This window comes from Phyllobates terribilis, unplaced genomic scaffold, assembly GCF_046119375.1.
Source record: "Phyllobates terribilis strain yellow unplaced genomic scaffold, ASM4611937v1 Scaffold_1__5_contigs__length_1240528914, whole genome shotgun sequence".
Taxonomy (NCBI): domain Eukaryota; kingdom Metazoa; phylum Chordata; class Amphibia; order Anura; family Dendrobatidae; genus Phyllobates; species Phyllobates terribilis.
The window spans coordinates 616997006-617023694 of record NW_027362761.1 but is presented as its reverse complement, the minus strand read 5'-3'; the positions used below and the strand labels follow the sequence as shown (position 1 = coordinate 617023694).

At 43.7% G+C, this 26689-nt stretch overlaps 2 protein-coding genes across 9 annotated transcripts in view; both read left to right on the top strand.

The window, feature by feature from the left end:
- Positions 1 to 23417, top strand: part of LOC141272912 (uncharacterized) — a 267987-nt gene extending 244570 nt beyond the window's left edge. For 5 of the 8 annotated variants that reach the window (XM_073684101.1, XM_073684110.1, XM_073684150.1 and 2 more), the window contains 7 exons: positions 11654 to 11836; positions 12614 to 12737; positions 14395 to 14492; positions 14571 to 14649; positions 14753 to 14853; positions 15280 to 15394; positions 18252 to 23417. In XM_073684101.1, the coding sequence (XP_073540202.1) occupies positions 11654 to 11836; positions 12614 to 12737; positions 14395 to 14492; positions 14571 to 14649; positions 14753 to 14853; positions 15280 to 15394; positions 18252 to 19363 (1812 nt within the window). In that variant the 3' untranslated portion in view covers positions 19364 to 23417. Of the gene's footprint in view, positions 1 to 10390; positions 10528 to 11197; positions 11335 to 11653; positions 11837 to 12613; positions 12738 to 14394; positions 14493 to 14570; positions 14650 to 14752; positions 14854 to 15279; positions 15395 to 18251 lie in introns of those variants that run through there. The other 3 variants (XM_073684177.1, XM_073684119.1, XM_073684185.1) reach the window with 3 other exon arrangements.
- Positions 10391 to 26689, top strand: part of LOC141272882 (uncharacterized) — a 556358-nt gene continuing 540059 nt past the window's right edge. The window contains exon 1 of the mRNA XM_073684030.1: positions 10391 to 10527. The gene's annotated coding sequence lies outside the window, so the exon portion shown is untranslated. The remainder of the gene's footprint in view (positions 10528 to 26689) is intronic.

Here is a 26689-nt window from a genome sequence, read left to right as displayed (position 1 = left end):
CACAACAAATTTCATGGTGCAATTTATCCTGTTACCCTTATGATAATACAAAATTAGGGAATGAAAAACATTTTTTGAGGGAAAAATGTGAAAATTTTATTTTTACGGCTCAATATTATAAACTTCTGTGAAGCAGCTGGGGGTGCAAGGTGCTCACTACACATCTAGATAAGTTCCCTAAGGGGTCTAGTTTCCAAAATGGTGGCACTTGTGGGGGGTTTCCACTGTTTAGGCACATTAAGGGCTCCCCAAATGTGACATGGCGTCCGCTAATTATTCAAACAAATTTTACATTCAAAAAGTCAAATGGCGCTCCTTCCCTTTCAAACCCTGCCATGTGCCCAAACAGTAATTTGCCTCCACATATGGGGTATCAGCGTGTTCAGGAGAAATTGCATAACAAATTTCATGGTGCAATTTATCCTATTACCCTTATGATAATACAAAATTAGGGAATGAAAAACATTTTTTGAGGGAAAAATGTGAAAATTTTATTTTTACGGCTCAATATTATAAACTTCTGTGAAGCAGCTGGGGGTGCAAGGTGCTCACTACACATCTAGATAAGTTCCCTAAGGGGTCTAGTTTCCAAAATGGTGTCACTTGTGGGGGGTTTCCACTGTTTAGTCACATCAGGGGCTCCCCAAATGCGACATGGCGTCTGCTAATTATTCAAACAAATTTTACATTCAAAAAGTCAAATGGCGCTCCTTCCCTTCCAAACCCTGCCATGTGCCCAAACAGTAATTTGCCTCCACATATGGGGTATCAGCGTGTTCAGGAGAAATTGCATAACAAATTTCATGGTGCAATTTATCCTATTACCCTTATGATAATGCAAAATTAAGGGATGAAAAACGGTTTTGTGGGAAAAATGTGAAAATTTTATTTTTACAGCTCAATATTATAAACTTCTGTGAAGCACCTTGGGGTTCAAGGTGCTCACCACACATCTAGATAAGTTCCCTAAGGGGTCTAGTTTCCAAAATGGTGTCACTTGTGGGGGGTTTCCACTGTTTAGGCACATCAGGAGCTCTCCAAACGCAACATGGCGTCCGCTAATTATTCAGACAAATTTTACATTCAAAAAGTCTAATGGCGCTCCTTCCCTTCCGAACCCTGCCGTGCGCCCAAACAGTGGTTATCCCTCACATATGGGGTATCAGCACGCTCAAGAGATATTGTACAAAAAAATTTGGGGTCCATTTTTTCATGTTACCCCTGTGAAAATAAAAAAATTGGGTCTAAAGTAACATTTTTGTGAAAAAAGTTAAATGTTAATTTTTTTCTTCCACATTCCAAAAATTCCTGTGAAGCACCTGAAGGGTTAATAAAGTTCTTGAATGTGGTTTTGAGCACCTTGAGGGGTGCAGTTTTTAGAATGGTGTCACTTTTGGGTATTTTCTGTCATAAAGACCCCTCAAAGTGACTTCAAATATGATGTGGTCCCTAAAAAAATGTTTTTGTAAATTTTGTTGGAAAAATGAGAAATCGCTGGTCAACTTTTAACCCTTATAGCTCCCTAACAAAAAAAAATTTGGGTTCCAAAATTGTGCTGATGATAAGTAGACATGTGGGAAATGTTATTTATTAACTATTTTGTGTGACATATCTCTCTGATTTAACCACTTCGCGCCAGAGCCTGTTTTTGCCTTCGTGACCGGGCCAATTTTTTCAATTCTGACCACTGTCACTTTATGAGGTAATTACTCTGGAGCTTCAACGGATCCCCCTGATTCTGAGATTGTTTTTTTGTGACATATTGTACTTCATGATTGTGGTAAAATTTCTTTGATATCACTTGCGTTTGATTGTGAAAAAATCGGAAATTTGGTGAAAATTTTGAAAATTTTGCAATTTTCAAACTTTGAATTTTCATGCCCTTTAATCAGAGAGATATATCACACAAAATAGTTAATAAATAACATTGCCCACATGTCTACTTCACATCAGCACAATTTTGGAACCAAAATTTTTTTTTGTTAGGAAGCTATAAGGGTTAAAAGTTGACCAGCGATTTCTCATTTTTACAACAAAATTTACAAAAACATTTTTTTTAGGGACCACATCTTATTTGAAGTGACTTTGAGGAGCCTTTATGACAGAAAATACCCAAAAGTGATACCATTCTAAAAACTGCACCCCTCAAGGTGCTCAAAACCACATTCAAGAAGTTTATTAACCCTTCAGGTGCTTCACAGGAATTTTTGGAATGTGGAAGAAAACAATGAACATTTAACTTTTTTTCACAAAACTGCTACTTTAACCTCAAATTTTTAATTTTCACAAGGGCAGCCAGAAAAAATGGACCCCAAAATGTGTTGTGCAATTTCTCCTGAGCACGCTGATACCCCATATGTGGTGCAAAGCCACTGTTTGGGCGCACGGCATGGCTTGGAAGGTAAGGAGCGCCATTTGACTTTTGGAATGGAAATTTGACTGGAATGGATAGCGGACGCCATGTTGCATTTGGAGAGCCCCAGAGGTGTCTAAACAGAGGAAACCCCCAACAAGTGACCCCATTTTGGAAACTAGACCCCTCAAGGAACTTATCTAGATGTGTGGTGAGCACCTTCAACCCCCAGGGGCTTCACAGAATTTTATAATGTTGAAGTGTGAAAATAAAAAAACACATTTTTAACACAAAACTGCTACTTTAGCCTCAAATTTTTAATTTTCACAAGGGCAGTCAGAAAAAATGGACCCCAAAATGTGTTGTGCAATTTCTCCTGAGCACGCTGATACCCCATATGTGGTGCAAAGCCACTGTTTGGGCGCACGGCATGGCTTGGAAGGTAAGGAGCGCCATTTGACTTTTGGAATGGAAATTTGACTGGAATGGATAGCGGACGCCATGTTGCATTTGGAGAGTCCCTGAGGTGCCTAAACAGAGGAAACCCCCAACAAGTGACCCCATTTTGGAAACTAGACCCCTCAAGGAACTTATCTAGATGTGTGGTGAGCACCTTGAACCCCCAGGGGCTTCACAGAATTTTATAATGTTGAAGTGTGAAAATAAAAAAACACATTTTTAACACAAAACTGCTACTTTAGCCTCAAATTTTTAATTTTCACAAGGGCAGCCAGAAAAAATGGACCCCAAAATGTGTTGTGCAATTTCTCCTGAGCACGCTGATACCCCATATGTGGTGCAAAGCCACTGTTTGGGCGCACGGCATGACTTGGAAGGTAAGGAGCGCCATTTGACTTTTGGAATGGAAATTTGACTGGAATGGATAGCGGACGCCATGTTGCATTTGGAGAGCCCCTGAGGTGCCTAAACAGAGGAAACCCACAACAAGTGACCGAATTTTACAATCTACTCCTCTGTATAAATTAATCTAGTGGTGGGAAAATAAGTAGATGGGTAAATGGTCACTAAACCCATAGATGAATTCCCACAGAGGTGTCATTTCTATAATGGGGTCACTTCAGGGGGGGATTATGCTGTTCTGGCACTTTTCAGAGTACCAGAGCTAAAGAATCCCCTCTGAAGTGACCCCATTTTGGAAATGAAACCCCTCTGGGAATTCATCTATGGGTTTAGTGACCATTTTAACTCAATGGATGATTTCCAGAAACAAGCACGCAATGGAAGGTTTAGATTCTGGAGAACCCCCCCCTGGAAATTAAGTGAGCTCTACTCGAATGTGTCATTCACTAAATGAACCAAATGTTTGAATGACAAATTGGGATACATTTTTACAGTTTAAAAACGTGGTTCTGTGCGGTAGATTTTAAAGCAGTCAGTGAGGCATAAGGCTGGCAATGATGGGCATTGTGGGCAATAGTAGCGGGTATCACGCCTCATTCCTCTCTTAGTACATACACGACATCTTTTCTGGGGGTTCCTTCTTGTTTCCGTTGCTGGAATAAGTGCAATAAAATGTCGCTCAGTGAGTCTTTTCACATCCTCAGATTCTAATGGATGAGCGGGGCTAACACTTTGAAAGACAAGATTTTCAATTACCTTTTCTTGATAATCAAGAAAAGGATCTGAATTTCCTGCTTTTTTGTACAACACAAAAGAATTGTATGTGGCCACCTGAAACAAATAAATAACCAACTTTTTATACCAGGTCTAGGACTTTCTTGATACCTGGTATGGCTGTAGAACCTGGTCTGCAAGGTCCACACCCCCCATGTGTTTGTTGTAGTCAATGACTGACACAGGTTTTTGCTTCGGAGTGGTGGATCCTAGTTCTACAGTGGCCCTTGTGGCATCTGTGTGGATCGAGCTGAGGACAAAAATATCCCTCTTATCCCTATATTTCAGGGCAAGCAGCTCTCCGTTGCGTACAGCCCCTGACTGCCCCTTTTGAAACTTTTGGTTGACCAATGGTTGTGGAAACCCCTGACGGTTTTTACGGATGGTCCCACAAGCCCCGATGTTGTGTTCAACCAGACTTTTAAATAGGGGTCTGCTGGTGTAATAATTGTCCACATATAGATTGTAGCCTTTTTGAAAAAAATGGACTTATCAGCTCCCAAACAATTTTTCCAGATGTCCCCAGATAAGTAGGGCATCCTGGTGGGTTTAGTTGGCTGTCTTTCCCCTCATATATGCGGAAAGCGGATGTGTATCCGGTTGAACTTTCGCACATTTTATAGAGCTTTATTCCAAACCTTGCCCTTTTAGATGGGATAAATTGCTTGAGGTGCAGTCTTCCTTTGAATTTTACAAGGGACTCGTCTATAGAAATATTTTGTGTTGGGGTGTAGAGGCTTAAGAATTTTTCTGACAAATTTTCAATGATGGGTCTAATTTTATATAACCTGTCATGTTCTGGGGCATTTCTGGGCAGGCATTGACTATTGTCGTTAAAATGCCAAAACCGCATGAGCATTTCATAACGGGTCCTAGGCAGAACGACTGAAAACATAGGGGTGGCTTGAGCAGGGTGGTTGGACCAGTAGCATCGAATGCTCGGTTTTTTAACAAGCCCCATGGCAAATGTAAGTCCTAAAAATTTTTTTATTTCCGGGACATTAGTTGGTGTCCATAAATTTGCCCTAGCATAGTAAGATCGGGGATTCTGGCTTATGAATTGGGACGCGTATAAATTTGTTTGCACGACAATATGCTCTAGCAAGCTGTCTGTAAAAAACAAATTAAAAAAATGAATTGGTCCAAAATCTTCCACCTCCACATTTATACCAGGAGTGGCGTTGAAATCAGGGCTGAATGGAGCAGCCGAATCCGAAGCCTCCCATCTGGGAAATGCTAGATCATGTGGCAAAGCCCCTTGTACACTGGCGTGCGCCAATTCACTAGTAGCAGGGATAGCGCTTGTACTGGGCAGTGGTCCCTGATTTGGAGACGTTTCTCCAGTAGCGCTATTTGCCCCTATTGCTGTACTGGTCATTGGGCTTGAGGATGGACCAGAATCACTGCTCATTTCTGAGCTCTCAGTGTCGCCGCTACTAAAGCCCTCAAAATCCACATCTCCATCTGAGATTGCGCTGTCATCAGTGTCAGAACACAGCAGGGCATACACCTCCTCTGCGGTATAAGTCTGACGGGCCATTTTATTTTTATATTTTTTGACTGGACTGAACGGACCGGACTGAAAGGACCGGACTGGACTGACCGGACTGATGTGACAGGACTGACTGACTGATGTGACAGGACTGACTGACTGATGTGACAGGACTGACTGACTGATGTGACAGGACTGACTGACTGATGTGACAGGACTGACTGACTGATGTGACAGATCTGACAGATCTGACTGACTGACAGGACTGACTGACAGATCTGACAGGACTGACTGACTGACAGATCTGACAGGACTGACTGACAGATCTGACAGGACTGACTGACAGATCTGACAGGACTGACTGACTGACAGATCTGACAGGACTGACTGACTGACAGATCTGACAGGACTGACTGACTGACAGATCTGACAGGACTGACTGACTGACAGATCTGACAGGACTGACTGACTGACAGATCTGACAGGACTGACTGACTGACAGATCTGACAGGACTGACTGACTGACAGATCTGACAGGACTGACTGACTGACAGATCTGACAGGACTGACTGACTGACAGATCTGACAGGACTGACTGACTGACAGATCTGACAGGACTGACTGACTGACAGGACTGACTGACTGACAGATCTGACAGGACTGACTGACTGACAGATCTGACAGGACTGACTGACAGATCTGACAGGACTGACTGACTGACAGATCTGACAGGACTGACAGGACTGACTGACTGACTGACAGGACTGACTGACTGACTGACAGGACTGACTGACTGACAGATCTGACAGGACTGACTGACTGACAGATCTGACTGGACTGATCTGACAGGACTGACTGATCTGACAGACTCACTAACCCTAACTCTTACTTTCTTTTTTATTTTTTATTTTTTTTACTTTCACAGTGGCAAGGCTGACAGCTCTTGTCACACTGTTTCTCCTCTGCTCTCTCACTGAGATCGGAGGAGAAACTGCATTTATCAGGCAGATCGCCCGGGAAAGTTTGTTGCTAAAACAAACTTCCCTGGTGATCTCTCTGATTGTCTGGTGTGACGCTGACATCATCGAGACCTGAGCCAATCAGGTCTCGATGATGTCAGAGGTCACAGCACCGGGATCCCCGCCCCTGACAGGTATGTGGGGGGTCCCGATCGCCGACCACCGGCTGTCCCTATCTTTTAAATGCCGCGATCGCTATGGATCGCGGCATCTAGAAGATAGGAACAGGTTAACATCATGGGGACCTGATCTAATCAGGTCCCCATGATGCCACATGTCAGAGCTATCGCTCTGAACCGGTACCGCAGCGCTAGCAGGACCCTGGGGGTCCTGAGCGCTGCGGGACCACCCACCGTTTTTAAACGTCGGCGCTGCACAGAGCCCAGGCAGCGCCGACGTTTATGTACAGTGGGCGGTCCTGAACCGGTTAAGGGCATGAAAATTCAAAGTTTGAAAATTGCAAAATTTTCAAAATTTTCGCCAAATTTCCGATTTTTTCACAAATAAACGCAAGTGATATCGAAGAAATTTTACCACTATCATGAAGTACAATATGTCACGAAAAAACAGTCTCAGAATCAGGGGAATACGTTGAAGCGTTCCAGGGTAATTACTTCATAAACTGGCAGTGGTCAGAATTGAAAAAATTGGCCTGGTCACGAAGGCAAAAACAGGCTCTGGCGCGAAGTGGTTAATGAGCACTTGCGCTCAACACTAGTTGACATATTGTCGTGATTTTTTTTCTTTACTCTTGAAAGAAATCCCAACCCTTAACCCTAGCATAGCACAACCCTAGCACAACCCTAACCCTAGAGTTTATTTTTTACGCCGTTCCTCATGCGGTATAAGTGATTAGATGACTTTATTCTTCGGGTCGGCACGATTACAGCAATACTAGAATCATATCGGATTTTTATGTTTGGCAGCTGTCATACATTAAAAGATGCTTGTTTTGTGCAAAGATTAGTTTTTGCATCGCCATATTTTGAGAGCTATAATTTTTCCATATTTCTGCCTACAGAGTCATGTGACGGCTTGTTTTTTACGGGACGCGTTGACGTTTTTATTGGTACCATTTTCGGGCACGTGACATCTTTTGATTGCTTTCTATTCCAATTTTTGGGAGGCAGAAAAAACAAAAACCAACAATTCAGGAATTTTTTTTTGGGGGGTGGGGGGGGGTTTATGCCATTCCGCTTGTGGTAAAATTGATAAGGCAGCTTTATTCTTCGGGTCAGTACATTTACAGCGGTACCACATTATATAGTTTTTTTATGTTTTGGCGCTTTTACATAATAAAAACTATTTTATAGAAAAAATAATTTTTTGTATCACTTTATTCTGAGAGCTATGACTTTTCTATTTTTCGGCTGATGGAGCTGTATGGCGGCTTGTTTTTTACGGGACAAGATGACGTTTTGAGCGGTACCATTTTTACCGTGTTTGCTAAAAGGGTTCATTAAATGGGTTAACTAGTGAAACAGTTTTATAGGTCAGGTCGTTCCGGATGCGGCGATACCCAATATGTGTACTTTTATTGGTTTGTTTGTTTTTGAAGCTCATCAAGAGAATGCCAAGAGTGTGCAAAGCAGTCATCAAAGCAAAAGGTGGCTACTTTGAAGACCCTAGAATATAAGACATATTTTCAGTTGTTTCACACTTTTTTGTTAAGTATATAATTCCACATGTGGTAATTCATAGTTTTGATGCCTTCAGTGTGAATGTACAATTTTCATAGTCATGAAAATACAGAAAAATCTTTAAATGAGAAGGTGTGTCCAAACTTTTGGTCTGTACTGTACGTATGTACATGTGTATATATACACACGTGTGTGTGTGTATATATATATATATATATTTATTTGTATATTTTTACAATTTTTTTTTTTTTCACTTTCTGACTCTTTTTTTTACTTTTATTCTTTGTCCCACTATGAGACTTTCACTTTTTGCAGGCTGATCACCTGTATCGCATAAAGATGCAGCATCATCTCTATGCTATGCAGCCTGTCAGCGCTACGCAGGCAGAAGTTACTTTGATCGCGCACTGCGCATGATCAAAGTAACTTCCTGTTGCCTGGTGACCCGAATGTCGTCAGGACGTCGTGACCCGGCACAGACAGCACGGGACGCCGGAGAGTAGGTAAGTAAGCTGCGCTTTGCTCCCGGAATGCTGCAATCGACTTCAATCGCAGCATTTCGGGATTAATGTGCCCGGAAGTGGTGCGGGACTGCTCCTGGCACATAGCACCGGGTGTCAGCTGTGAGAATCAGCTGACACCTGCCGGCGATCGCACCGCTTGTGTGTGGGCGCAATTTTAGTGCACGTAATAGTATGTGCCTGGTCCAATAGGCCCAGGCCAGTAAGACGTACTATTACTGAGCACGTCAGAAAGGGGTTAAATACTTTCAGTCTGCAATAGGGAGGCGCCAGTGATCCTCACATGTTTCCTTGTGAAAGCTTGGACCCAGTGCAGCTTGCTTGCTTCCTTTGTGCTGTTAAGAGGACTCGTGTGTAATCTCTCTGAAGTCGGCTTAATCTAAGTTACTTTCCCCCGTGTCTGTCTTCCTTGTTGTCTTTAGTTGTTAGTGGGGACGGACTAATGCTCACCCCCCCCCCCCCCTTCTCTAGCCAGGGCCTAGCTCTAGGGAAATACAGGGTTTTAGGTTCTTGTGCGGCGATTGGTGAGGAACCAATATAGGAACGATAGGGGAGAAAGGGTGATATCAGATCAGCCTAGGAGGTCTCCACACCACCCCTTTCCCTAGTGTCTGGGATCCCTTCCCCTCATCCCTTTGTGTTGCACTTAGTCTTTCCCACTCCTTGCGTGATATTACCTTTTGGTCTCTGTGCTACCTCTCTGATTAATGCCCTCCTTGCTCGGGCTGAGAGTTTTGGTGGGCGGCCCTCTCTTGACAGGTTTGTTGTGGTACCATGTTCTTTCCATTTGATGATCATGGATTTGATGGTGCTCCGGGGGATCATCAGAGACTGGGATAATTTTTTTTTTTTATAACCCATCCCTGACTTGTACTTCTCAAAAACTTTGTCCCTGACTTGTTTGGAGATCTCCTTGGTCTTCATGGTGTTGTTTGGTTAGTGGTGCCTCTTGTTAGTGGTGTTGCAGCCTCTGTGGCCTTTCAGAAAAGGTTAAGTGTATATACTGACAGATATGTGACTCTTAGATTGCACACAGCTGGTATTCCTGTCACTAAGCATGGGACTTATGAAGGGAATTGCTTGCACCAGAATTTTTTAGGGGCTTCATAGTAAAAGGGGTGAATACATATGCACATGCCAATTTTTAGCAATTTCATCCCATAAATTTTAATTTATGCCTGTATTCTTCTCACTTTACTTCACCAACTTAGACTATTTCACGCTGATGTATCACACCCAAATAGGATTACAAAAGTATTTAAAGACAGATTGTAATGTAACAAAATAGATAAAAAGCCAGGGGGGAGGGGGATTGAATACTTTTGCACGTCAGTGTAAATGAGAGCGGTGTGGAAATAAAAGCAACAAAGAAATAAATGCATTTCAGTATCTTTTTTGCAGGGCAATAGTTAATAGGAGTAATGTAACAGAAGTCTGATATGTTGTAGCAGGACAGTTATTAAATGCAAGCATGCAATAAAGTATAGGCAAACTGGAGATTAGCTTGAAGAGATGTGATAACTTGCTTGCAGAGGCAATATGTGTGCAGTAGTGAGAAGTTGATAACTTGCTTAAAGGTTGGTGTGGAGAACACCTAAGTAAGGTGAACTGAACTTAGAAATATCTCTGCTTGTAGCATCGAAGTCAGAAGAAGCTGAGGAGATGACAGATGCCTGGCGGAAGCCAGTCGAAGAGAAGTAGCAGCAAAAGCCTGACAAACTTGAGACAACTGAAAGAAAGCTACTTAATAACCAAGCTCCTTGCCTCTAAGGTGATTAATGTGACAGGAGTTCACCGCGAAACCTGAAAAACCTAGTGAAGGTGTCCTTAGAAGAAGGGACCTGACCCAGTGCTTGCGTCAGAACAGGTGAGTAAAGTCTATTATCCCATCCGTGTGTCATACATTACTCATAACCCTTACTCCAAACACTTCTTTGCCCACATAGTTTGAGTTTTTCGAATACCTGCAAGCGTTTGTGGTGAATAAAAGCTACCGTGTCTCAAAAAATTACTTTTGGCGGTATTTTATTATGTAACGTAGTGTCCAAAAAAGTTGTTAAAACAGTTCCTCTTAACCGCAACATCCAACAATGTATTCCCACCTAACTGCAAAAGAAGATGAATCCACTGATATTGAGCATTGAGGTATAATATATTGATCCAGATCATAACTTGTACCACTCCACAAACATGTCAGCTACATAGTGGAGCCATAGTCCTGCGTCTTGTGACCTCTTACGTCCTCAAATGATGACCTAGAAATATTAGCAAAACTTGGAGCCGCGGGAGCCACATGAACGTCCCCCGGAGCTGCGAGTCATAATGAAAATGTACAATATGGCTTTGAAATGAATAAAAAGATAAAATGTATATGCTCGTTGAGCATTGTCCACCGGCATAAGCCGGGAAATGTAACACTAGGCGTCCGCAATGTGAGAACAGCCGACTGTCCAGTCCAGTGCTCAGTGACTGCGGTTCTGTATCTCACGTTATATCGTCCCCTGTGATCTCCATCTTCTCCTTTATCATGAAGACGTCGGCAGGACGAGATCCCTCCAGCTGATCCTGTGCTCATCCCTCCTTCTCCTGAATGACCCCGAGGATGGACGAGGACGAGACCACCAGAAGATTATTACACTTCACCCTGGAGATCATCTCCCTGCTGAGCGGAGAGGTAACTCCTCTACATTTCTATCAGCTTTATTGTGTTATGTAACAAGTCCGACATCGGGAAGAGGAAATCCAGAAGAGGAAGAGAAGGATTCTTTACTGTAAGAGCAGTGATTGTGTGCAGCTCTCTGCCAGGAGGAGTTGTCATGGGGATTCCCTATAAGAGCTGTAGAGGGGCCTGGATGTCTGTCCTGAGTGTAATAATATTCCAGGTTATGGCCCCAGATTACTGGAGACTGTTATTGATCCCGGGATTTCTACTGATTGTCAGATCTGGAGTCGGGAAGGAATTCTTCTCCCTAAGTGTCTCTCTTCATACACAGGATTACACAATAGTGAGGAAGACACCGGGGAAGGGTGTGACTCCCATCATCCATCTCCAGGAGTCAGGAGGGCGGAGCCTGGGCCCCATCACAGAGCCTCCCCCGCACCCCCCAATACATGAGAGGAAGAAGAAGAAGATCCTAGAGCTCAGCAACAAGATGATTGAGCTGCTGAGCGGAGAGGTGACTGCTGGGACATTATACAGGACAGCACTGGAGGATTCTGGGTGATGAGCGGAGAGGTGACTGCTGGGACATTATATAGGACAGCACTGGAGGATTCTGGGTGATGACCGGAGAGGTGACTGCTGGGACATTATACAGGACAGCACTGGAGGATTCTGGGTGATGAGCGGAGAGGAGACTGCTGTAACATTATACAGGACAGCACTGGAGGATTCTGGGTGATGACCGGAGAGGTGACTGCTGGGACATTATACAGGACAGCACTGGAGGATTCTGGGTGATGACCGGAGAGGTGACTGCTGGGACATAATACAGGACAGCACTGGAGGATTCTGGGTGATGAGCGGAGAGGTGACTGCTGGGACATTATACAGGACAGCACTGGAGGATTCTGGGTGATGACCGGAGACGTGACTGCTGGGACATTATACAGGACAGCACTGGAGGATTCTGGGTGATGAGCGGAGAGGTGACTGCTGGGACATTATACAGGACAGCACTGGAGGATTCTGGGTGATGAGCGGAGAGGTGACTGCTGGGACATTATACAGGACAGCACTGGAGGATTCTGGGTGATGAGCGGAGAGGTGACTGCTGGGACATTATACAGGACAGCACTGGAGGATTCTGGGTGATGACCGGAGAGGTGACTGCTGGGACATTATACAGGACAGCACTGGAGGATTCTGGGTGATGAGCGGAGAGGTGATTGCTGGGACATTATACAGGACCGCACTGGAGGATTCTGGGTGATGATGGTGTCGTTGTTGTCAGGTTCCTATAAGGTGTCAGGACGTCGCTGTCTATCTCTCCATGGAGGAGTGGGAGTATCTAGAAGGACACCAGGATCGGTACCAGGAGGTGATGATGGAGGAGCTCCGGCCTCTGACGTCACCAGGTGAGAGGAGACATATACATTTATTCACTGTAGGTAGACAGCGGGTACATGTGAAGCAGCCGCCCGTCTCTGTGTTGTCAGCACCATGCTGATGACGCCTTCTTAAGTACATCACAAATAATGATGGTCAGTATTGTTGTGTAAGGGTATGTGCAGACGGGATTGGACACAGCGTGCTTATGCAGCATCAAACCTGCAGCGTCCTGATGTTACAGCATAGTGGATGTGATTTGTAGCAATCCCACGGTCACTATGCGTTCATCTGAGGCTGCGGATCACCCACGGACACGGACATGCGGCGCGTCTTTACAGACCACGGCATGTCAATTTGTCTTGCGGAAATCTAGTCTCCGCAAGAGAAATCTGATCAGCCCAATGTATTGATTGCGATGAATCCGCATGGTTCGATGAACACATACGGATTCACCTGCGTTCATATAACGCAGTTCTTTGGACGCAGCATAAAGTATGCTGCGTTCAAAGCGCCGCCTGTCCGGATCGTGTGCACATACCCTCACAACCCACAAACAGTCACACACAGACAACTTGACGTAAGGGGCAGACTAAAAAGAAATATTGTCAAAAACGTAATAAAAACCTAAACAATAGGTAATATTCTGATGATGCACCCCCTTTAACTCCAGTTATGACCTGGTAATTATTTTATTTGTTATTTCTCCCCTTTTCCAAGAGACATACCGTATTTTTCTAATTATAATACCCACTTTTTTTCACCAAAATTTGGGAGAAAAATGAGGGTGCATTTTATAATCCGAAGGCAGCTTACCGGGGGGAGGGAGTAGGCTGTGGTAGAGCGGGGTCACAGGAGGCAGGGTCACTTCCTTAGGAGACAGGATTGGGGCAATGCTGCGGCCCCCGGGATGGAAGAAAGGGGGTCTCTAGGCACTACGGGCCCTTGGCTTTTCTAAGATGTTAGTGCAATTCCCATTGATTTCCCTGCGGTGGTCTTTAGGAAAATGGCCATCGGAAGTGGCACATGCTCAGATTGAGATGTAGTCAGATGAGGATGAGGCACAGGCCTATAAATGTGTCCACACAATCACACAGGAAAGACGGGGCAAAAAAGAACCAAAAAACAAACGCAACACGTGGAATTCTTCCAGACCCTAAACATAAAAAAAGGGAAGGGTGCTGGGGAGGAAGAATCTCAAACAAATAGCAGGAAAGCGACAGAGATTAGCCAAGCAAAATAATCCCTAGCTAAACTACATCCATCACTTGAAGTACAGCCTGCCAAGAAGGCAGGTGCAAGGTGAGTATGAATAGCCTCTCCCAAGGAGTGATAGGACAGACTAGAGGCAAACCAAAGAAATGAAAGCATAGACAAGAGATCGATCAGCAGCTGGACAGCGACTGAACAGACTGTAAATCAGCAGAGAGGGAAACCCACCATGAACAAGAAGTCACCGGATTGAGTCAGGAAACCGAGCCATGACAGTCAAATAGTTACCTTACCAGTAGAAATCACAACATCTAGGTGATATTTGGGTCAATTACCGAAAGAAAATAAAAACATCAAAACCTATAAATATGATCACCAGTGACATTTTCGTAACCTTTCATTTCACTGATTAAAGATTTAGGCTAAATCATAAGGGAGTCTAACGTTTGTCTCCATGTGGTTGTGTCTCCACAGATGGACCCAGAAGGAGAAATCCACCAGAGAGATGTCCCCGTCCTCTGTGTCCCCAGGACTGTCCAGAGGAGAATCACAACATCCCGGAGGATCATCAGGTAGATGACCCTGAAGTCCCCACAACATCTGACCATGAATTGATGGGACCTGAGCTCATCTTACATTGTTTGTTATAGGATGAAGATCTGATTGATATTAAGATTGAGGTTATCGATGAAGCAGAAGAGACGATGGATTTATGGGACGATGAGCAGGGTGAGGAGGGGAGACTGTCATGTCTGTTCTGTGGTCACCTACTACTACTCCCATCATCTCATCACATGACACAATCTATTCAGTCACTGTGTATTTCCTGCAGATGATGAACTCTTAGAAGGAAATCCACCAGAGAGATGTCCCCGTCCTCTGTATCCCCAGGACTGTCCAGAGGAGAATCACAGTGTCCCCGAGGATCATCAGGTAGACGGTGCTGAGCCCTGTACCGGATCTACAGTGGCAAAAGTTTTGCTTTTTTTTTTTTATCTACACACTTTTTTAGGCTCTATTTTTAAGGCGTTCATTGTGCAGTGAAAATGGCCTGATAACATGATTTTCCATTTTTTTTTATATTAGTTTAGTGGCTAAATAAAATTACATTTTCTTGTAATGAATATATATATATATTTTGCCATTTTCCACAATCCATAACTATTTTTCTATCAGTTGAGCTTGAGAGCTTTTTTTTTCTTCCACTTTTTTTTCCACTTTTTTGGATTTTAAGCCACTTTTAAGTCTCGCTGCTGAATTGGAGGTCAATTAGTTTACAAACCGCACCATCAAGTTCCATGATACGACCCCCCTCCTCGTCAGTGTAATTATACTGAAATGTTACATCTGATCTATTAGGGGGAAGATCTGACTATTATTAAAATGGAGGAGGATGAAGAAGAAGAGAGGACCAGCGCAGGTCAGCCGTGTCTGAGTGATGGAAAGGAGGAAATTCCAGTAGCTGTTACCACAGGTGTGTAATAACGACCACAAAAGGGAATATAAAGTTTTCAAGGTAGATTTCTCTTTGTTGCTACATTAAAATAACTTAGGAGGCGAAAGTGATACTGTGGGATGCATCGTGTAGGACCTGAAGGAGCTGTGACAATCTCTTCATGTTATATGAAGCTTGTTGGACTCTCGTTTAGCACTAGGTTCCCTACGATAAGTTATTAATATCAGATTGGTGGGAACCCAACACCCAAATGTTTCCAGGTACTGCTCTGTTCCCATCTGTAGTACCATAGTCTGGTCACCAGACAGCCAACCGAGCTCTGATGTTCTGGCTTCATTCAAAACTAAATGTACCAGCTTAAACACCAAACGTTATGCTTACGTGGGCTTCCTTTGACACTATCCATAGGGCTTCCTTTGACACTCCATAGGGCTTCCTTTGACACTATCCATAGGGCTTTATTTGACAGACAGAGGTCAAATACACTGTACTTCAGTACACTCCAAGAAAATAAAATACAGAATAGCGGATAAAACGCCAACATTCCATACAACGGAATCCATTGAGACATTGAGTGTCTGATCGTTCCCATGAAATGCAAAGAGTAAAATCTGGAGAAAAATTCACTATATGGGCACATTCAGCTACTTGTTCACACAATCATACGGCCTTAAGGTGCCATAAAAGCAGTTTTAAAGGCTACGTATAACTCAGGATACACTATTATTGTAGTTTGAATAGGCTAGTCTAAACGGTCTTTATTAGAAATGTTATACTTTTTGTATGTTTTTTTTTTTAAATGTTACAAATCCTTAGAACTCTCTGCTCTCACCCTCCCTTCTCTCAGTATTAGAGATCACAGCAGGGAAAGTAAGTGGGTTGTACATCGAATTCTACAACCCCTGGCAAAAATTATGGAATCACCGGGATGTTCATTCAGTTGTTTAATATTGTTGAAAAAAAGCAGATCACAGACATGGCACAAAACTAAAGTCATTTCATATGGCAACTTTAGGGCTTTAAGAAACACTAAAAGAAATCAAGATTAAAAATGTGGTACTCAGTAAGGGTAATTTTTTTCATACCAAGCAGAGGGAAAGAATTATGGAATCACTCAATTCTGAGGAAAAAATTATGGAATCACCCTGTAAAATTTTCATTTCCAAAACTAACACCTGCATTAAATTAGATCTGCTCGTTAGTCTGCATCTAAAAAGGAGTGATCACACCTTGGAGAGCTGTTGCATCAAGTGGACTGACATGAATCATGGCTCCAACACAAGAGATGTCACTTGAAACAAAAGAGAGGATTACCAAACTCTTAAAAGAAGGTAAATAATCACGCAATGTTGCAAAAGATGTTGGTTGTTCACAGTCAGCTGTGTCTAAAATCTGGACCAAATACAAACAACATGGGAAGGTTGTTAAAGGCAAACATACTGGTAGACCAAGGAAGACATCAATGCGTCAAGACCGGAAACTTAAAGCAATATGTCTCCAAAACAGGAAATGCACAACAAAACAAATGAGGAACGAATGGGAGGAAACTGGAGTCAATGTCTGTGAAACCGCCTAAAGGATATGGGATTTACATACAGAAAAGCTAAACATAAGCCATCATTAACACCTAAACAGAAAAAAACAAGGTTACAATGGGCTAAGGAAAAGCAATCGTGGACTGTGGATGACTGGATGAAAGTCATATTCAGTGATGAATCACGAATCTGCATTGGGCAAGGTTATGATGCTGGAACTTTTGTTTGGTGCCGTTCCAATGAGATTTATAAAGATGACGGCATGAAGAGAACATGCAAATTTCCACAGTCATTGATGATATGGGGCTGCATGTCAGGTAAAGGCACGGGGAGATGGCTGTCATTACATCTTCAATAAATGCCCAAGTTTACATTGATAATTTGGACAGTTTTCTTATCCAATCAATTGAAAGGATGTTTGGGGATGATGACATCATTTCTCAAGATGGTAATGCATCCTGCCATGGAGCAAAAACTGTGAAAACATTCCTTGAAAGAAGACACATAAGGTCAATGTCATGGCCTGCAAATAGTCCGGATCTCAATCCAATTGAAAATCTTTGGTGGAAGTTGAAGAAAATGGTCCATGGCAAGGCTCCAACCTGCAAAGCTGATCTGGCAACAGCAATCAGAGAAAGAGTACTGTTTGTCACTCATTAAGTCCATGCCTCAGAGACTGCAAGCTGTTATTGAAGCCAGAGGTGGTGCAACAAAATATTAGTGATGTACTGGAGTGTTCTTTTGTGTCTTTGTATTTCATAATCCAATATTTTTTTCCTCAGACTTGAGTGATTCCATAATTTTTTCCCTCTGCTTGGTCTGAAAAAAATAACCCTTACTGAGTACCACATTTTTAATCTTGATTTCTTTTAGTGTTTCTTAAAGCCCTAAAGTTGCCGTTTGAAATGACTTTAGTTTTGGGACATGTCTGTGATCTGTTTTTTTTTTTCAACAACATTAAACAACTGAGTGAACATCCTGCGAGCTCGGTGATTCCATAATTTTTTCCATGGCTTGTACAATATGGAAAGGGGATAAAGGAGCTACAGTCTCAGGGAGCTTATAAATGAATGGGAGAGAAACACAAAGATCACACCCAGTCTACATTACTCTGATATACACACACACTGCTCATATCCAGCCTATATAACTGAGAGACATACAGAGCTCATATACAGCACATACAACCTTTATCAAGTCACAGTGTATGTAATAAATGTGGTGATTGTGTGTAGAACAGATCCAGTTTTAATGGTGGTTTTCCAGCCTAAAAGAATGTTATAACTTTTTCTACTTTTGTGCTTCAAAAGTTTTCCCAATTTTGTTTTGACTCCTAACAGAAAATGATAGTAAGAATTCTGAAGAAAACGAAATGTTACCTGATTATAAAGCAGAAGATGAAGACATGAAGCAGCACTGTTCAGATGATAAACTCCTTTTCCTCCCAAGACTTCACAGCACAGAAGTATCATATAATTCCCTGAATAATGAGGAAACTTCTTCCGATCAATCTCTGATTGTTACCACAAGTCTAAAAGGAAGTCAAAGATTTCGGCGAGCCGAACAATGTACAAAAAGCTCAGTTCACAAAAGAATTTACACAGGGGAGAAGCCGTACTCCTGCTCACAATGTGAGAAGTGTTTTTTAAAGAAATCACATCTTGTTATACACGAGAGAATTCACACAGGAGAGAAGCCATTTTCATGCTCACTGTGTGGGAAGTTCTTCACAAATAAATCAAATCTTCTTCGACATCACAGAAGGCACACGGGAGAGAAGCCGTATTCATGTTCAGAATGTGGGAAATGTTTTTTAGATAAAGCGGATGTTGTTAAACATGAAATAATGCACAAAGGAGCAAAGCCGTTTTCATGCTCGTTATGTGGGAAGTGTTTTACGTATAAATCCAGTCTTCTTACACACGAGAGAAGTCACACAGGAGAGAAGCCGTATTCATGTCCAGAATGTGGGAAATGTTTTACTCATAAATCAGATTGTGTTAGACACCAGAGAATTCACACAGGAGAGAAGCTGCATTCATGTTCAGAATGTGGGAAATGTTTTCTAAGTGAATCAAGCCTTATCATACATCAGAGAAGTCACACAGGAGAGAAGCCGTATTCTTGTTCAGAATGTGGGAAATGTTTTGCACAAAAACAAAGTCTCGTTAAACATCGGAGATTTCACACCGGAGAGAAGCCGTATTTATGTTCAGAATGTGGGAAATGCTTTACAGTTCAATCTGATCTTATTAAACATCAAAGAATTCACACAGGAGAGAAGCCGTATGCATGTTATGAATGTGGGAAATGTTTCACACAAAAATCTGATCTAGTCACACATAAGAGAATACACACAGGAGAGAAGCCGTATTCATGTTCAGAATGTGGGAAATGTTTTATTGCTAAAGTCAAACTTCGGGATCATCAGAAAAGTCACACAGGAGATTAGCCGTTTAGGACATTGAGAGTTTTCATTTATTGGGTGAAATTAGCCTGAACCTACCAACCGCCCAAATTATATTTATTCATGGTTATTTATAACTGGGATCTATGGAGGAAAAGAATTGTGGACATGAAGAATAAAAGAAATAACCGTATTCCTTTCAAAGCAGTACAACTCAATAGTTACTTACTATGAACCTTGCTTCTTATTCAGAATCTCACCCACAATGCCGGAAAATCGAGAGTGGCATTTAGGAAAAGTAAGGATACCCCGTGGAATTTGTTATTCTAACATATGGATATATCAGTATTTTTTTTTTTAATAATATGAAAATTATAAAAATGATGAAATTGAACAGAAAACACAATCCTTTCTTGTACAAAAGGAAATGTCTAAAGTATATGTATCACTCCTTGAAAACCTTATTTGTCGTATGTGTATATTTTCACTAGTTTTTTGGGTTTTTTTGCATGTTTTATACATAACTTTTTGTCGACTCTGAGTTGGTGGAGACTTTCTGCTATGAAGTTTCTATATACAGCACCAAGAGAGATGGATTCCCGCTCTTCTTCTGTATCAAAAAGCTGTATTGCTGGCTGCATTTTTTTTAAATGACCTGTGAAATAACACCACATTGTATATGTCTTGTGACAAAGTCACTGGCAAAGTACTGGAGGGGGAGATATGTAGCACTGAGATTGTTAGCGCCAGTAATATAAACATAGGAAAAATGTTTCAGCACACAATGATCAGAGGGGTTAATCAGGCATGTTGAGTGCTAGGGTGATTAAACACTTGTAGAGAGGGAAGAGGTCAGAGGATAAATTCGCTGCCTTTTAGAGCATTTGGTGTGGGATGGGGCTAGAGGCACAAGCATTGGAACTGTATTGTCATATGAAGGAAAGCTAAGCCTTGGGTTGTTTGTTCCTGAAGTGGGCGGTTACCCGTAGCAACAAGGACTGTGCCATACGTTATGTTTTGTTTTTCCTGTTAGGCCGGGAAGGCCGTGTTTGTTTTGCTAACATTGCTGTGGTTTATGCAGTACTGTTAATAAACCATGGGAAGATTTAAAGAGACAGTGTTCCTGTGTACATCTATGTGCAGCCGAATGAACAATAGCATCAGCAGGAACAGCACCAGCAACAGTTCCGATAGCAGCAGCAGGTTGATTTACTCACAAAGGAGGTTCGTGGCACGGCAGCAGCTCCAATTTCAGCTGATGATATCTCTGTCCGGAAGGCGGTGAGGAGAGCCTTGCAGAAAGTGACCCCACGTGACAACATAGAGGCCTTTTTTAGCCATCTTTGAAAGAGTCGCCGATAGGGAGAAACTCCTGCTACTCCGCCAGAGCAGTGGGCGGAAATCCTGGCGCCATATTTAAAGGGGGCGTCACACAAGACCTACTATGATTTAGCCTTACAGGATGCCAAAGCACTTAAAAATTTAAAACAGAGAATTTGGCGCGCTTGGGGGTGACAATATCAGTCAGGGCACAACGGGTCCACCGCTGGGCATATCACCATGACAAACTCCCTCACTCCCAAATGTTTGATCTGCTCCATCACGTCCAAAAGTGGTTACAGCTGGAGTCCTCTACACCAGCGCAGATGGTGGAACAAGTTTTAATGGCCCAGTTCATTCACTTTGAGTCCAATGCAGACTTAGGTTGCCCAGGGAAATCTCTGGAGCGCCAATGACTAAGTCGGACTGGTCGAAAGGTATCGGGGTCAACGTGTCCGTGGGGAGGCAAACCATTCCATACTGGGGGGTGGAGGTTAAAAAGGGGGTGGGGCATCCAAATTCCAAGGAGGGCGGCAGACGTCATGCCAAGGCCCTCATAGGGGGATGTAATTTGCTGGAGATGTCACTGCCCAAGTTATATAGCTGCCCATAGTCCCCTGACCACTGAGCAAATGGGCTGTAGCATGGGACACCGGTGTTCATTCTACTCATATCCAGCTTGCAATGTGGACTGTCCTCCCGGCACAGTGCCCCAAGCTTGTCCTGTAAAAGTGAATGGTCTGCAAATGACTGGACTCAGGGAGTTTGGTAACCCTCGTGAGGGTCACATTCCATCTCCAATTGATCCCTGGGAAGAAGGTTGGTGTCCACTGCATTCACGGGGATGCTAAAGACTATCCAGTGGCCAGAGTGGTCATTGGGATGTCCCGAGGTACTGAGTCTCATGAGATCTGTGTTATCCAGGATTTATAGCACCCAATTATCATAGGTCAGGACTTTGTGTTGTTTTGGGACTTGTCGGGGAGGGGCGGAGACCTCAATTGCTCGGGTAAGAAATGGGTTGGCCCTATAAAAGTCTCACCAACCCCAGAGTCTGATGAGTTTTACTTCTTTGTAATGGGTGAACAGAAGATAATATCCTCACATGAGGTAGACATGCCTGAGATAGGGGCGACCAGAGAAAATTTTGGGTTCACCCAACATAGTGACCTAACTCTAAAAGAAGTGTTCAATAAGGTAACCATTGTAAATGGCATAGCACAGAAGTTGAGTGTGGATTTATTGTACCGGGTTACTAAGGTGGAGGAGGAGATAATGGAGCAATTGTTGGTACCAGGATACTATAGACAAAGAGTCCATTCACATGTCTTGGGTGGACAAAACTACTAATGCGGATGTACCGTTGGCCCAAATGTCACTATTAAATCCTAATGTATTCAAGTCCTGTCCCACCTGCCAGTTAACTGCTACTACCTCTCCCTTCCAAAATCCTCTTGTTCCACTATCGATAAGGCAGGATCACAGAGAAACTACGTTGAAACTCCATGTTGGCTGGACAAACCAGAAATGGACACTTAGGGTGTCACCGAGGCAGGGACACTGTCACTGACCCAAAAAAACAGTGCAGGGAACTGCTCCAGCAGAACCAGGACCTGTTTTCGGAGTTGCCAAGACGTACACAGGTTGGTGAACATAGCATCCTGACGGAACCACATGTGCAGGTGAACCAAAATCCGTATATAATCCATAAAGCCCACTGCAAAGTGATTTTGAAGGAATTGGCTAAATTTGACTCGTATCTGATACCCCACGACGATGAACTCATATCGACGCTAGGGTCACTTCCCTGGACCACTCGGGCTGCAAAGAGACACAGCTACCTTCCAGAGAGACATAGACCAACTCTTAGCCCCTCACAAAAAGTATGCCGCAGCTTACCTCGATGATATTGTGATATTCAGCCCAGATCGGGGAAGTCATCTGCAGAAGGTCCAGGCCACGCTGGATGTGCTGAGGAAAGGGGGGTTTACCATAAACCCAAAGAAGTGTGCCCTTGGGAAAAATAAGGGAAAATACCTGGGCTACATCGTCGGAAGAAGCAAAGTAAATCCACAAGTGAATAAGGTGGAGACCATCCAAAATTGGCCAGAACCGGTCTCCAAGGAACAGGTTCGTGCATTTCTGAGAATGGTGCAATACTATCAGCGGTGTTTCCCGAATTTCGCCATGATGGCCACACCCCTGCCCAACCTTCTTAAGGGCACGAAGACGTCAATGGCCAAATGAAGCAGGTGTTCCAAGAGTTGAAACTCAGGGTTAAAAGTCTTTCATCTTTCATGTGGAACACAGGCCTGGGAATCCGCATGATAATGCAGATGCCCTGTTTAGACTTCCTTGTTTGATGACTGAAAGTGCCAAAACCTATGGCTTTGGGCAGAGTACTGGAGGGGAGATACGTAGCACTGAGATTGTTAGCGCCAGTAATATAAACATAGGAAAAATGTTTCAGCACACAAAGTGATGAGAGGGTTTAATCAGCCATGTTTAGTGTTAGGGTGATTAAAAACCCATAGAGAGGGAGGAGTTCAGAGGATAAATTCCCATCCTTTTAGAGCATTTGTTGTGGGGTGGGTCTGGAGGCACAAGCTCTGGAGCTGTTTTGTCATGTGAAGGAAAGCTAAACCTTGTGATTTTGGTTCCTGAAGTGGGATGTTGCCAGTAGCAACAAGGATTGTGCCTTATGTTTTGTTTTTCCTGTTAGGCCGGGAAGGCCGTGTTTGTTTTGCAGTATTCTTAATAAACCTTCGGAAGATTTAAAGAGACAGTGTTCCTGTGTCTACCTCTATCTGCAGCCAAGTGAACTGATCTGCCACAGTTTTTTTGCAGTGAAGCGTAATATATCACATCGCAACTTAAGTATAGAGTATAAGATGAGGGGATAGAGCGAGCACAGCTGCTGCAACGGATAATATTTTTTGCCCATATCTGCCAATTTGAGGTGGGCTCCAAGACGTGGTCGACTGCATTTTGTTGTCAGTATCACAGAAACTGATGTCCGATAGAACAGTTACTCCTTCTGCATCATTACAGTCAATGGACCTGTTGGTGTATACTCCCAAATCCCATTTTCCAGGGCTCCAAACATAAGCCCCAATGGATCTACTGCTCAAACGCAATGTGAACCCAGCCTTAGGATCCCTGTCACGTGCAATCCCTCACGTTTAATTGCTTACAGCGAAGTTGTTATAGCGAAATTGTCATGTTAGAAGTTTTAAAGAGGAAGAGCTGTGTTATCTGGGCAATGAAAGGATCGCATGTTCGAGTCCCCTTGTAGGACTTATAGTGTAAAGAAAAAAACATTTTTAAGTGTAAAAAATTCACTGTAAGATCTTTATTGTCTCAGGGGATGCCTGTGGACAATGTGAGACAAGGTCTAAGTTTTATAGGAGTTTTGTAGCATAAAAATTCAATGCATCAATTTACATTATAGTATTAAAGGAGAATATTGCTCCCTCCCACTCTATACTATGATCGCAGGTAACATATTTGTTGAATGGATAATGTACTTATATTATTGATTGATGTTCGGCAGGTGAGTTACCAGTATGGCCAAAGACCATTAAGCCATTGGATCATGTTATTCCTCAGTGGAGAATCTACCACTATAAACCAGGTGGAGAACCATTTGGGAAACTTTCTTTACCTTTTCACACCATAAGGTATTTGGGGGTCTTATGAGTCCATAAATTGGCCAGAGACCACTCATAGGAACATTTAGGCAATGCGAAGCACTGGTACTTTCTCTTTACTTTTGCCATCCCCTAACTAACGTCACTTAAATAAACAAGAGGCAACTTATTTGTGTATGTACACTGACGAACAAAAGGTGGCCCATTTTCCTTTTTTTAACATTTTTAAAATGTGAAAAATGACTATATATTTTTTTTTTGCCTAAAATACAAAGGAAATGTGTCATCAAGTTGCTTAAATGTTTAGAATTACAGTCATTTTGACCAGGGGTGCCCAAACTTTTACATGCCACTGTATATGTACAATGGGGAAAATAAGTAGTGTTGAGCCACCCCCGTAGTGTTCGAGTTCGATTCGGTTCGTCGAACACCGTTAAAACCAATGGCAGGCAAACAAAAACACATAGAAACACATAGAAAACACCTTCAAAGGTGTCCAAAAGCTGACAAACTGCTCAGAAGACACAACTAACACATGGAAAAGTGACAAGTACATATAGTCATGCGAAAAGAAAAGAGGTGGAGGAGTAAAAGGAGGGGGAGACACAGATATAGGCATGTCATGCCCTTCTAAAATCCAAAAAGTGAGAAGCCGACACGCTCAGTCCGCTCCTGCCCGTGCCACCTCCGTGTCGCCGGGTTTGTGCCAGAGCCGCGGTGAACCCTGACGGCCAGCCCCCCTCTCCCAATACTGGTGCCTGTCCGCTGGTGGGTCGAGCGAGCCCCCCTGTGGTGGAGGCAGCTCTAAGCTTTTTAATTTAAATTGTCTCTCTAATTTGAATGAATACACTTTAAATCCATTTACAAGGATCTATTGGAGGGCAAGTCTCATGCCAGCAGCCGCGTAATTCCAGCTCCAGTAGCGTCCACTAAAGCTGCTGCAGTTAAAAAGCTTTTATAAGGATCGAGCTCGGCTGTCCACCGCAAGGCATCCTACTGCCAGTCCGAGCCCCTATGCCTTGGGGTGCCTCCTGATGCTCTTCACTGAGTATCCCGTGGTCCCGAAGCATTTCCTTTGAAAAAATGAAGTGTCCAAACTACAGGTGGTGTAGCTTGCTTAACAGCCGGGATAATCCGCTGACTAGCAGACTCTGCTACTAGGCACAAAGTATTTCCTGGGCTAGATGCAGTTAAAAATTTGTAATTAGATACTCTCGTTGGATGCTGAGAAAGCATTCCATAGAGTCTCCTGGCACGCCATCTATGATTCTCTTAAAAAGCTTGGGGTAGGGGTCTAGGGGACCCTTTTATAGCCAAAATCACGGCCCTGTATCGCAATACGTCACCTAGGCTGAAGATAAATGGAACTGTAGCACCCTGAGGGCTTGGTTGCTACAGAGGTATTGCACCTCACCCAGAGGTGTGATATCTCACTCTCCGGTAAGGATGTAGTGTGGATCAGGACCCGACACCTGCATGCATTACACCACATTGCCGTGGGGCAGGGCGACCAATATGCCCCTGAGATGGGCACGACAGTCCCTGTCCCTGGCTGGAGTGGGGGGAGGGAACACTGAGGAAGGGGAACCCTGTAGTGCAGGAGCAGGGAGGAAGCAGTTCCTGGGTGCATTGAGAAGGGAGTATAAAAGGTGGGCACCATCTTAGTTCAGTGCAGAGAAGTCTGAGCAGAAGTGGCAGGGAGCAGGGGCTCTGCATGAGCTCTGCTCCGGAGGCGGGCCTAGTAACAGAGGCCCAGGCCTGGAAGAGGGAGAAGGAAGGAAGAGGAGCGGAGAAGGCTCCAGGAACGAGGAACGAAGGGATCTCAGGGGTGCGGACGGGCGAGTCGCCACCGCACGCCCGAATCCACCTGCGTGGAGGGGTCAGGCCAAAGGGGGAGACCGGTCCCTGAAACTAGTGGAGGCAGGAAACGACCCTCAGCTAGAAACAGGAGGCTGTGACATTTTATGTGGCGCAGCCCCTCGCTACACCCGCTAGGAAGGCACCACATAGGGTCAGGGAAACTGGCGCCAAGTTTACCAAGAGGAGGCCCGAGGCAGCCGGACAGAAGGGTTGGTAAGAAAGGCCAGACAAAGGACACACAAAGGGGGTCCTGTGAAGCACTCCAAAGTTATCTGGGAGTTGTCTGAGCCCCTCACCTGGTGAGCACAGTACGACGTGGGCAGCCGTTACCTGCAGACGTGGTCTGGATAATAAGAACTGTGAGTAAAGGCCCTGAACTGCATCACTGACTCCGTGTCATTACTGCTGCTGCCCTGCACCATCACCCCCATCCTCCTCATACACTGCCCTGAGGCTATACTCCTCCCGTGGGGAGTTATGCTACGCTCTGCTGCACCCACAACACCAGCCTCAGCGGTCTGCCCTGGAGCGGCGGTTCACT